Source organism: Plectrocnemia conspersa, unplaced genomic scaffold (genome assembly GCF_051122295.1).
Source record: "Plectrocnemia conspersa isolate PC_06_02 unplaced genomic scaffold, ASM5112229v1 ptg000012l, whole genome shotgun sequence".
NCBI lineage: Eukaryota > Metazoa > Arthropoda > Insecta > Trichoptera > Polycentropodidae > Plectrocnemia > Plectrocnemia conspersa.
This window is the reverse complement of record NW_028277176.1, coordinates 7,180,433-7,193,744: the sequence shown is the minus strand read 5'-3', so window position 1 is coordinate 7,193,744 and position 13,312 is coordinate 7,180,433. Positions and strand designations below refer to the sequence as shown.

Here is a 13,312-nt window from a genome sequence, read left to right as displayed (position 1 = left end):
ATATTCGAGTTTCGACGTTAATGTAAAAAATACCGTTTTCCGAGTGACTTTTTTTAAGCGAAACCATTGTTGTCGCTTGCCAATAATAACAAATGTATTCGCCTTACGAGACAATGATTAATATTTTTGGCATTGAACTTCATTAGAATAATTAAATTAGATTTGGTTTGGATTTGAACACCAAATCGCATTTCGTATACTGTCAAATTGTGTTTCATAGACATTTAAAAAAAAAAGATTTTTTAGACTTGCCACACCTTCAATTAAGCACTAAATAAGCTACAAGCACATATCATTGATTCTAAATGGTAGCGATCATTTAAATTGACGCGGCAGTAAACTGCTAGTGATTAATTGCTGGCGATAATTTTTTTTAGATTCATTACTTAATGATAAAACCAGTCTTAATAATAATATTTAATCCACCATGCTCTTCGATTAGATTTCTATATTAAATGTAGTAATGTTTAAGACATATTTTTAAAGGCCAATTTAATTTAAAATAGTTCGGTTTTTGCATTTCCCAGCGGAATTTATACTAAGTAGAAGTGTTAGTCTTTTATTATATATTTATATCAGGCGCGGGTGGAGAGATACTTTCCCACTCGATCGCTCGCGTGTTAAGTGACGAGTGAGTGATAAGAGCATGCCGTCAACATGCTCTTATCTGTCACTCACTCTCGTAATTTAGCGCGCGAGCGATCGAGAGGGAAAGTATCTCACCGCCACCTCTGCTATATATACTGTAAAACCTAACAAAGATTTTTCTATTTGGGATATATGACCCATTATTATTGTGTTAAGGACTATACTATTTTATGTAACACAAAGCACAGTGAATTTTTAAATCGCGTATAGTCTTCAGTTCACCCGGCTATTTAGCCTTTATCTGCTCTACGTAAGCAAAACATTGTTCAATATCTAAAAAACTACGGCTGCTGCGCCATCATAGCTAAAATTCAAAAATTCGTAATGAAGAAGTGTTTATATAGATAATTCAACCCAGTGGAATATATCGTTATAATAAAAAAAACATTGCCAGTCGCTCGAACTTGGCGTGCTTTTTGTCGTGGCTCTTCAATGCGCTTACATTGAAACGATTGCATCTTTGTTTCGATGTCATAACATCAACTTCGTCACAGTATGTGACGCATTTAAGCAATTCTGGTTCATCAGCGACTTCATTCAACAATTACTCGGCAATATCTTTACTATACTATTTTATTAAAAAATCCACAGTTTTACAATTACAATCAATCCATTCCCAATTTAACCAATATTCTCCTGCACTCACGGTCCGTTGGTCTATCGTTTTGCTAGTCCGGGAGCCACAAAGTCTATGTATATGACCGACCGTCCTTGAGTCAATAAAAATAGTTATAGGTCTTTTTATTTATAACTCTCTGCTGTATAGCACGCACGAAAATGCGCCTAATGTACGCCGATAAAATTTCATATCGATTCCGTAACATAACCGGCCGAAGGTAAGGTCTAAAATTGCAGGTTTCGACATTTTGAGAGATGCATAACACAAGGCGAGTTTTGGCTACACACAACATTGACCTCGGCGTTTAAAAACACTACGCGCTTCACGTTTCAGTTGTCGATAACATTTTTAGAATGATGATAACGATGACCATTAAGGTTTGAGAGAATCAGGCGATCGGCACGTAAACACATACATATGCTCGCAGATGTTCTTTACTCTATAATAAAGCATAAATGTATATGTTATAACAATATGCTTCAAGGACCTCCCAGTATACGTCTGTCCGCATTTGCGTCGAACCTATTCACGGATGATTGAACCTATTCGTAAATTTATACCGTTCATGCATCACTTAAATATTGTTATTGTATAAGAATATACGTTTAATATAATTTGCTACTTTACCAAGAAGGATCTCTTTGTGAACTTATCATATATATTTTTTAAGCTTTCGCTTTATTTTCATATTGACTCTGACCAAGCTCCTTCAGCCGTTATTTTTAATTTGAATTGTATGCAAGCATTTGTTTTTTTTCTGAGATTGAAACTAACTAATGGTATCATGGATACAAGTCATACCACGTGACCATTTTATTTTGTTAACGTTAACATGAAATATGTATGCGTATAATTTTGTTGAATTATGGTCTTCAAAAACCTTATTCTATTGATGTGTATATAACGTTGTTTACCTTGAATCGCTCTTATACCTGTGACCAGTATAAATATATATGTACGTATATACGTACTTACGTGCCCTCGCTCACGTGTTCGTTTTATATATGTCTATACAGACAACGGATATAAATATAAGCAAAATAACCGTAATCTATTGTTGTGTAATACACATTTAAGATTTTTGTCTTTTGTGCTGTCGATCATCAAATACAGAATCTAGGGTATTATTATAAAAATATGATACGTGGCACATCCAGTTGGTTTCGTTTTTCACATTAGTGCGGTTATGGATTATCTTACATCTTTATTAAACTGATGTATGGAAGAAATACAAGCCGCAAGTTGCTTTTGAAATTTATTTGCATAACTTGTTAATAACATCAAAAAACTGCATTTACTTATAAAAAACTAACTACCGCAGACATGGCTTTAAATAAGTTTATAATATACAACGCAACATATTCCATTGATATCAATCAGTAATTTGTCAAAAATATAATTTTTGCTGAAAAGTGTAATTTCACATTTAAATCAATTTATTGTATATATGTGGCACAGTATAACTAAAAGTTTATGTATATCATAAAACCCTTCGACTTGAAGACTTATTTCAATCCTCAATTTTAATTATATATCTGTCTATTAGCATCTTATTTCTAAAAAAAAAGCCAAGGTAATTCAAATTGGTGTTTTTAACCCAACAAGCCATTTATTTAGCTATACTTATTTTTACGTTAAAAAATTCTAATTTTTTTGCATGTTTATTTTATATTTACTTTGAGAGTCTAATAAAATATCTGAGTCGAACTCAAATTTAGTTATAAGTATATAGTAATAATATAGTAATATGCAGTTTAAAGATGATATTAAATATTATTCATGATTTATTCGCATATACTTGTTTTCTTTACTATGTCAACAAATCAGGTTTAAAATAAATTTTAAGCACCATAATCGAATATATCATTACAAACACGTTTCGTATGCTGTGCACTTTTGGCTTCTGTCCTCTCATAGCGAAAGCAAACGCCCATTGCGCAGAACTCCGACTTTTCTCACGCCCCCGATTTTCACGTATGGAAATCGAGTTTTCCAGACCGTGCACTGCATCGGACTCAACCCTTCGATCTACCCCACTTCGCCTCCACCAAACCAACCACCCCTTTGCCCTCTGCTCATCTATCGATCGCTCTTTTCGCTCTCCGTCTGATAGACTGTCTCTCGGTTATATCAATTTGTGTTACTCTGTCGTATATTGCGATAGACGTTCTTCTTTACGATAGTATGAAATCGACCTTCGATTCCATAATAAAAAAAAAACATTGTCCTGCTGCAGAAAATGTCTCGTTTTAATATAAATATTTTTGCGTTCTTTTACCTGTTGCCTCGAAGATATCGAGCTCCATTTTGAGGTATTTCAAAGCTCTCACAACTCAATCAGAGCTATAAAACATTTGTGAAGTAGCTTAATCTGTCTCGTTAGTAAGGTTACATTAAAAACATAAGCAGAGCACTAAAGTGTGTTTAGTTAATTTAAAAGATAAAAACATTCCTAGCTCACAATGCAGTGAGAAAATTAAACTACTTTTTTATTGTATTGCTCTTACATTTTGTTTTAATTAGTAATATAACACAATTAGTCAAGTTTCTTAAGTTCTTAAAAACAATATTAATACATAGATAATTTATGACTTCTCTTTAGATCGATTCATTGTGGTGACGGGCTGCTGAATGCGTTAATCAGTGATAACGTATGACATTCTATTCCTTTATTCATATTGAATTTGACTATGATTTTCAGTAGTAAATTTATTTTTGCACAGAAAAAAACAGATAAAAGAACAAACCATTCGACTGGAATATAACTAATGTTTTGTTATATGTCTTATCTGATCTGTATAAAATATTCGATATTTTTAACTATCCGAATATTGAATACATAACATATTCAAATATTGTAATTTATTCAAATTCGATTATAAAGAATCGAAAAATACAGTTTGAATAATAAATACAAGTTCATATATACTTACCAGCGGTGTGCGGTCCATACATGCGGTAGATGCGGCGCATGCTTTGGGTTTGTAAAACGATTCTAAAAATTAAATATTTTTATCATTTATTCCATTTTTATAATTTATGTAATTATGAAACGTAGTCGTTTAGAAAAACGGCTACAAACAAGCGGCTAAAGCCGACTACTGCGCGGGCAGTCGGCTTTAGCCGCTGCCTAGAGCCGGTCATCAACCGTTCATGCGGTTGACGTTTTGAATCTGTCTATTTCTCCGGCCTTTTGGCCTTCATGTCTCGCAGTGGGAGCTGCTTGCTTCCCATAGCAATAGCCGGACAGGTGTGAAATCTCTCGTACACTTTACATCCCGACGATCGTGTTATAAATTTAAAAAATACTTTCTTATATCACTTTAACGCTCGTATTGCTGAATTAATTTTCATAAAAAGTCACATAATTAGTCAATTATACAGTAAAAAATGAATTAAAATTTTTTTTTTATAAGTTTATATTCATTCTAAGCTGCATCTAAGTTCATCTTCAGGATTAAATCTTTAATTTTATTTTTTACTGTATAATTGACTAATTACATGCCTTTTTATTAAAATTAATTTAGTACTTAAATTATTTTGAGTGTAGGATAAATCTGAATTTCGCACTTAAGAGGCGTACATAGCGATTCGGATTTATCCGCACCTAGCACATACAGGGTTAAGTGCTATCTTACTTAAGGGTTAAGTCTTGTAAGTAAGATGCTCGTCTTTCATAATCCATTAGTGATTCGCGTCCATTATAACACTAGTCCGTAGCAATCTTAAAACAGGATCCTTTATTTGGAACCATTGTGTATCTATATATTGAGAACATTCTATATTGAAAATTATCTGGCTAGAAAGATTTCCATTAAAGACCATAAAATTAAATTTGAGTGGAAGTGAAAATTCTCTACATTACAGTAATATTTGTCTTGTAAATAAGATGCTCGGCTTTCATAATCAATCAGTGATTCCTGTACTTTATAACACTAGTCCGTAGCAATCTTAAAACAGAATCCTTTATTTGGAACCATTACTAAGATAAATATTTTTTTCATGATTGCGAACATTCTATTATATATCATATAATATAATACAAGTTTGTTTATTTTCCTTTTCTGTAACCCAACGCTCTTTATCAAAAACTTTACGTTATAATTTGCTGTGTCCTAGTATCAAATTATACATTGCCAAGGATTTCTTAAAATTACTGAAGTTTATTTTAGACAATCCTTCTATTCTTGAGAAATTTCAGCTTCGGATTCAGGATCATTCAATAGAATTTGTGCTGTTTTGGCGTGAATATAAATTTTCCAAATCATTCTGACAATTGTGACGCATTATGGTCTTATGTTAATTAATATACACGATACGATATTGTATTTAATATAAAGTATTTACATTTATTTCGTCATTGTTTAAACAGCATATATTTTGCGAAATCATTCGTAAAATATTTTTGCTGATTTCGAGCTTTATTGCGCAAATAATTGCGAACGGCGATAACCGCAAAGTAAGCGTTTACTAACCAAAAATATAAATATAAATATTATAATTAGAGTTAAAATTAGTTTCCGTAGGGTGGTCGGAAAAAATCCATAAACGCGAAAACAACACGTAAAACAATACAATAAGGTGTGATAAAAGTGCGCCGCGGGGCGATAACAATAAAAATAAAGTACACACGGCGGCGGCGGTGTGGGGGCGGCAAAAACAGAAAGAAATAAAAAAAGTGAGAAAAAAGAAAAGAAGAAGCAGATGTCGAGTGTACGTATTTCAGGTGAGGATACAAGTGGCTGAAGTAGGCCAACACTGGAACACGGGGGTGGGAAAGCTCTCGCAAGGATTTAAGGAGCGGAGGCGGATAATCTATTACGACGGTATTAATTTAACGCGAGGAAACGATTTTGGAGCTTTGAAAGATCGCTGGAGGAGCTTCGGAATTGACCGGTGGGTAAAAGGTGCGCATTTTAATACATACATTTAAAAAAAAACGATGTGTGTAAGAGGCAAAGCTTGTTATTTTATATTATTTTAATAAAAAATATTTCGTTTTTAATAAAATTTTAATTTAATTACTAAATGACACATTTGAAATACGTATACGTAAAAAAATCATAATATATTTAGCTGTAAATCTTCCTCGAATACTTAGACGTTATAAAGAAAAACTCAAAGTCTCAATAACTGCCAGTTAACATTAAAGAAACGGCTACACTAAAAATACCAACATTCACCAAGTCATTATTCGTGTTTTTTACTGTGAATTTCCAGTCCAGGTCAAAAGCAATAAAATCGTTTATAATAAGACTTTTTATAAAATCAAATCAAATAGAACACATCTAAACCAAATTTTGCCCAATAGGAAAGCGCAAAAAACAATTATCCCTTCTCAGAAGTCAAAAATCCACGTCAAAAGCAATAAAATCGTGCCGTCGCCGTCGCAGTGGGAACGCTCGTTACTGAGCGTTCCCACTGCGCCGGCGCCGACACGATTTTATTGCTTTTGACGTGAATTTTTGACTTCTGGGAAGTGATAATTGTTTTTGCGCTCTCCTATTGCCCAAAATTCGGTTTGAAAATACTTTGATCAATCCTCTTATATTAGTCCATAGTAATATCGGTAAAATTAAATCATTATTTAAGGTGGGTTTTTACTTTTTTTTATAAATATATTCTTGATATGATTTTTTCCAAAGTTAGGCCCCGGGAATTTGACCTCTCCTCCCCTCCCCTCTTTCTTGACATGCCTGCGCATACGGGCCTACATTCTTGTATAAAATAATAATATAAGAAACAGCCAAAAACATTGAATGTGCACTAATTTTTTTCATCTACTAATTTCAATAATGATTTTAGTAATTGATTTTTTTTTATTTATAATATCACACTTTGCACGAAGTTGAATTTGTGTAAAAAAAAATTAGTGATACTTATTTCCTTAGTAATTTATTTTAATCCATATTGAAAGCAAACTACAGTTTGTTTCAGTCAAATCTGGTCTAGAATATATGACGTTTGAACGGATATATTACGGTAGATATGAAAACTTTCATTGTTAAAGTATGAATGAATATGTTTCATAACGGAAAAGCTACCTGTTGAAAACTTGAATTTCCAATAATGAAAACGAAGTATATTTTGCGTTTATCCACACCGTGTATTGACGGTTATTTCCAATAATTTATTAATGGGTTTGCTACTATTCATAGCTCATGTTGAAAATAGTAACTAAAACATTAAAATTTTGCGAATTTCATGACGCCAAAGCTCACCGTACAAGAGTTTTTTCTGCCTTATAGTTAAGATAAAGCGATTCAGCCTCGTTCGTTATTACCTATAACTCTATATAATTTAGTTTTGAATATCATTAATCTAATGCCCCAGATATCTAACCATAAATCTCTTCAGGGAGAGGCAAAACTAAACCGCTTCGATAAGGCCTGCTTTTCCGCTAGTCGCCCTGCACTGAAGATATATGGGGTTAACAACACCGATTCGACATCGATCGCTCTCGTTCGCGGCGCTCCGACTTACCAGCCGCACACCCACCCCAAGCATTAGTAAAATCTACGTACGATTGTCAGTCATTAGCCGCTATCCGAGCGCTAATTGCCGATCCGATTGGGTCTACGTGCGCCAGTTGCGGCCTAGATGCGCACACGTGGAGGTCCGCGGGCCGCAATTGGGACACGTGTGTCACGCACGCCACTGTGCAATCGCCGGCTTCTCACTTTTGCCGCTGACCCCGCGTTGTGTCCAATGAGTTAGGTTATGTGTGGTGTTATTCCAAGTTGTTATGTGTGACGCTTCGCACGTGTGTGGAAATAATTTTGTTGTGATAGAGGATGAAAACAGTGGCGTTTGACGTAAACCATGTATGTAAAACAGCTGCCATAACTAAAACGACATATTTTCATTATTTGAAAGTACTTATTTCATAGCTCATTGCAGCGAGTGGAACATGTTTGCATTGACCAAGAAATAAGCTGTACAAATTTCATGACGCCAGAGCTCACAACACGACAGTTTTTGCTGTTCTAGTAAACATACTTTCTGATATATTTAATATACATTTTGCTAAATACTGATATCTTCTAATGATAGTTAAAGGCATTTAACCAATTTTACGATATGTTTTATGAATATTATCACATAGTTTATTTTAAAGCAGTACAATCACGCTCACAAAAGTGCAGTTAACACGATTTTTACTTACTAATTCTACATATTACAGCGAAACTTAATATTTTTATGAAAGACTTATATGAAATAATCTCACATGCTGCAATTACATATTTTCTTTCCATCGAGTCATTTTAAACTAAACACATTTATGTAAAGAACATGTTAACTTTGTAATTAAACACGTTCTTCACTTGTAATTATACATACCATAGCAAAACTTATTAAAAAATTGTCAACAAAAAAATAATATTGCGGTTTTTAATTTGTTTTTTTGGGTTTTGTGTGCTGAATGCTGTGACTTATTCAGACAGTTTAATAAGTTCGCCGGAAGTTTAATAAACAGTCGAAGAGACTCGCAGTTGTGAAAATTAAGCCTCAGTGGTCTTTGATTATATGTGGTGAGTCTTATGTATTTTATACGATGCTGACGCTGGAGACCATTTTATGTCAATTTATCTGACTGCTCTGTGACTCAAAACAGCCTAGGTAGGAGGTCAAGTATAACTGCAGTCTGCGTAGATTAGTCGTGGTTTATTTTGGGCCGAAACTCCTGGCCTTGTGCATCTACTATAAAAGTCATTGGACAAAGTGAATTGAGAGCCAATCGCATTAGTGTTAAGCTCTACCTCTGACCCATTTCTTTGTAAAAATCAATAGCATGAATATTGTTTCTAGGCGTGTGTCTCGAAGCTCATAAAAAATATTTTTATGTTGTGCTTATTGATGATCATGGCTTTCAGAAGCTTGCATGGTCATTGTCAAAAAAATATTCAATGTTCTAGCTTATTAGAATCCCCACATAGCACATATACTGAGATTATTTTTTTTCACAAAAATAACTACCATAACACATTTCTTCAAATTAATATGAGGCGTTTATAATATATAGTGCAAACTCAATTAATGTGTTGAAATGTTTCAGATGCTATCTAAACGCATGGTTCTAGTCAATGTCAATGTGAGATCTGAGTTTAATCCATTTTATGCATAAATAAAAGTATGCTTAACGTTCTGAGGAGTATCGCCGTACATGTACGGCGGTTGATCTTTCACTGTACAAGGTACCCCAGATAGTTATATAGTTGAAGAAATAATGTAAATGATTTCTATGTATTTTATATTAATTTTATAAGAATATTGAAAGCTTTTGTATATAAAAATACTGCAAAAGCCGAATAATATGTAATAAATATGGAAAATTAACGAAATTTAATAATAAAAAAGTGTTAAAAATAAATTAATACAAAAAAAGTAGTAAATTAAATTACTGATTTTTTTCTATATTTTCCAATAAATTTAATGTAAAATAATAATACATAAATATTAACAGAAATAATTCTGGAAAAATATGACAAATTACAAATGTGTATAAATTAGCTCACTAGTCGAAGGGTTAAGGCTGCTTTTAAAAATATCAACTTGAGAACAAGTAGCATTTTTTTAAATACATAAAGATATTTCCTATTAGCTGAAAATAGCTCATTGTTAGAGAATTGTCAATACTATATATGTATACCAATTATCAATACTATTTCCGTATACCAACACTTTTAATGCCAGAGGGCCGGAAAATCGGCCCATACTATACAAAAACTGCGACGGGCCGATTTTTCGGCCCTACATTTTTAAAAACAATTTTATACCTATTTGATTTTTTATCATAAATCTTGAGAATTAATAGCATTTTTTAATCTTTATTTTAATACATATTCCCTATGAGTTGAAAATATCTCCTTATTAGAAGATTTTTTTAAATGGTAAAAGATGATTTTTTCTAAAAAAATGCTTGGCAGTTTTTGTATATATACGGCAAAATTATCTGGCATTAAAAGTGTTAAACAGTTTAAATAATTTGTTTACGGTTTCCAAATTGGTTTTAAAATATATTATTATTGCTAAAATACGCCACTTATTGTGATCAATTATGCAATAATATATTATAGAATAACTGTCAAAAACTCTTATTGTATCATTTATTACATACCAGTCAAATGTAACATAACAAACTTCGCTATCTACGTATACGTGAACTAAACGATAAAAAGTGTTTACACAGATAAAAATAAGGGCAAAGTTTGTTTGGTTTAGATTACAATATATGTTTTTTTTCTATATTTTCAGGATATATTACCAAAAAATAACAATGCATATCTACGATCACGTATTCGTATACATTGACGAGTTTATGGCAGTTAACGATCTTACGTAACGCCGTATCAATTAAGACGAATCACCAATATGACCAAGCGGGATTTTTCTACTTCCTTTAATAGCATTTACTACAGCCATCGATCAGTTGTGGCATTGTAGCCTAGTAATGATGGCCGACTGTTATTATGTAAATGCCATTGTGCATATCCCGAACGGTTACTTACCGCGTCATTTACATGAAAATGATAACGACAACGTGACTATTGTTAACATTGTCGACATTGGCCAACGCGAGTCGTTTCGTTTATGTCTTATTTGGCTTGAAAGAACGACTGTATGTAGAACATAAATATGTTATGCTCGTATGACCGATTCGAGTGAGCGAGAGAGATGGGAAGTGAAAGTGGAGAATTCGTCAATCGGAAACCAGTCACAATAACTGTCGAATGAATCACTAAACAAGTCATATGCGAATAGAGACATTTTGATCATTCTTTTTATATGTCATTTTATAAGTAACATTCCTTGTTATATTATATTTATTGTATTTATTATGGTTTATACTTACGTTCTATATTGTGATTTATTTATCTTGTTATGTCTATTCGCGATTTTATTAATAATTTATATGTTTTCGTCTTTGCAGAGTTACCGCGGTCGGAAATCCGCTCTTAGTTCCGTAACCGGCGCTCCGCCCCCGTCTGGGACACCGCCCTCGCGCTCCCCTGCGCCCCCAGCGCCCGCCCCACCGCCACCGCCAGGATCCAGTCCTCTTCCAGCACCAGGAATGAAGCAGGATCATCACGCTGCACAGCCAATGGTGAGTTTAACATATTTTTGTTCATCATTAACGGGCTGTGAAACAAAGCTAAATTTTTTTTTTGAAATATCTATTCTATATTTGTCTATATCATAATATAGTGATTTCGCAACTAATTTTTTTGACATTTTGGAATTGTAATAAACTTTAAGACACATTCTAGCCTTCGATTGAAAAGTTTTAGTTTAATGTGACTTGAGGGTTAGTCTGAGCTGTGGTAGTTCATTTGAAACTGAACTGTTGGTTTAATATTTGTCTAATTAAATAAAATTAATTTGCTGCAACTTGCAACATTAATTTCTTAAACCGAGAATTTTTTTTTTACTCTTACTTCAATAATTAATAAAAGTTCACCGATATTAAATATCACAGAAGTTAAAATTGAAATTATTATTCAAATACATTCACATAAATTATTAACATATATTATTATTACAAAATATATAATATTACACAATTGTAATTGAATGTGGGTAATATAATGATGAAATAACTAGCACTGCTACCATAGGTCTTATTATCATTCCAAACATACACAATACAAAATATAATTAACAGTATGCTCAAGCTATAACGCTCAATAGATGAAATGTATAAATTCAGGTATTGATTGAAATTAAGCTTTGCATAGTATCACACGTATAAATTATGCAACTTACTAAGTCTTCTATAGACAATATAATATGCACGTATAGTTTTGGTTTAACTTTAATTCTGCATCCTAGGTATGTGTGTGTCTATGCCGATAAAATAGATGCATATAGCACGTGTATACCTTGCAGCCATGCGCACTCTTGTTGGAAAGAACTAAAGCTTCAGAGAGAGGGATGCAATTTCCAATGGGGTGGGTGTGGACTTTCACACACACGAGAGAACTTGTGTGTGTGTGTCTCTTTGAACTGTGGGAAAATTCCAAAGTAATTTCCCAGCGACGTAATATATGGATAGCGCGATATTACATCGTTCGGAGTACATAGAAATTGTTTATTAATATGCAGAATAATTATTTTTATATGTAGGTATATATAATGCACAATTGTATCGTTTTATATATAGCGTTCGATAAACCCGTTTTTAAAGAACAGTCGTGGCTAAAGTTACCTTGACCTTTTAGATGGTATCATGTTCACTTCGTGTGTTATACATATGAAACATTAGTGTCAGACTTATCAAAGGATTTTATTTAGATTGAAATTTTTATATTATATTAATGTAATAAACATATAGATCCATGTGAAATTTTTGATCTTTTGACAAAAGATGTCATTTTTCCCGCTAGCAAAATAATTATAAATGTATATAATGTCATTACTTGATAACAAATTAAATCCTTATTACGTTCGCACAATATTTTACAAGCTTAAGTTACATTATTTTTAACCCTCAAAATCGCAATATATAATACTCAATCATTTTAAAATAATTTAAAATGATTGACTATTATATATTGATAAGTCGAAAGAATACCCGACGCGCTGGAGGAACACTCTTGCTAACATGACGCCGCGGTGAAGATGTTAAATTAGTATTTAACCCTTTCGCCGCGGCTGTTTCGAAATTTATAAATATGTGGGGGAGCACCTACTTATGCCATGAATTATTTAAATATTATTTCAATTAATTAAAGTGTTTTTTAAAATTAAATTATACAAAAAAAAACATAGGCTCAATGGTTCTTGACATCTTTAGGTGCCCAATTCATACTTGCGATTTTCTTGATGACTTCTATAGGTGTCATCCGCGGTGAAAGTAATATGTCACTATTATGTCACTATTAAATAAATCAAAGTAATGAATAGTATTGAAATAACTATAGTTAAAAATTTAAAAAAAATATAAGATATCTATATTGCTATTTATATTATTTTATATTTTGACGGATTTTTTTTTAACCTTTTACATGCATAATAAGCATCGAAATTTTATGGTGTTAAAATTAT

At 32.6% G+C, this 13,312-nt stretch overlaps 1 protein-coding gene across 14 annotated transcripts in view; it reads left to right on the top strand.

The window, feature by feature from the left end:
* Tet (Ten-Eleven Translocation (TET) family protein) overlaps nt 1-13,312 on the top strand; it is a 186,048-nt gene that overhangs the window by 146,866 nt on the left and 25,870 nt on the right. For 8 of the 14 annotated variants that reach the window (XM_088199114.1, XM_088199113.1, XM_088199112.1 and 5 more), the window contains one exon: nt 11,199-11,372. In XM_088199114.1, coding sequence (XP_088055240.1) covers nt 11,199-11,372 — 174 coding nt within the window. Of the gene's footprint in view, nt 1-5,784; nt 6,175-11,198; nt 11,373-13,312 lie in introns of all 14 variants that reach the window. The other 6 variants (XM_088199122.1, XM_088199118.1, XM_088199121.1 and 3 more) reach the window with 3 other exon arrangements.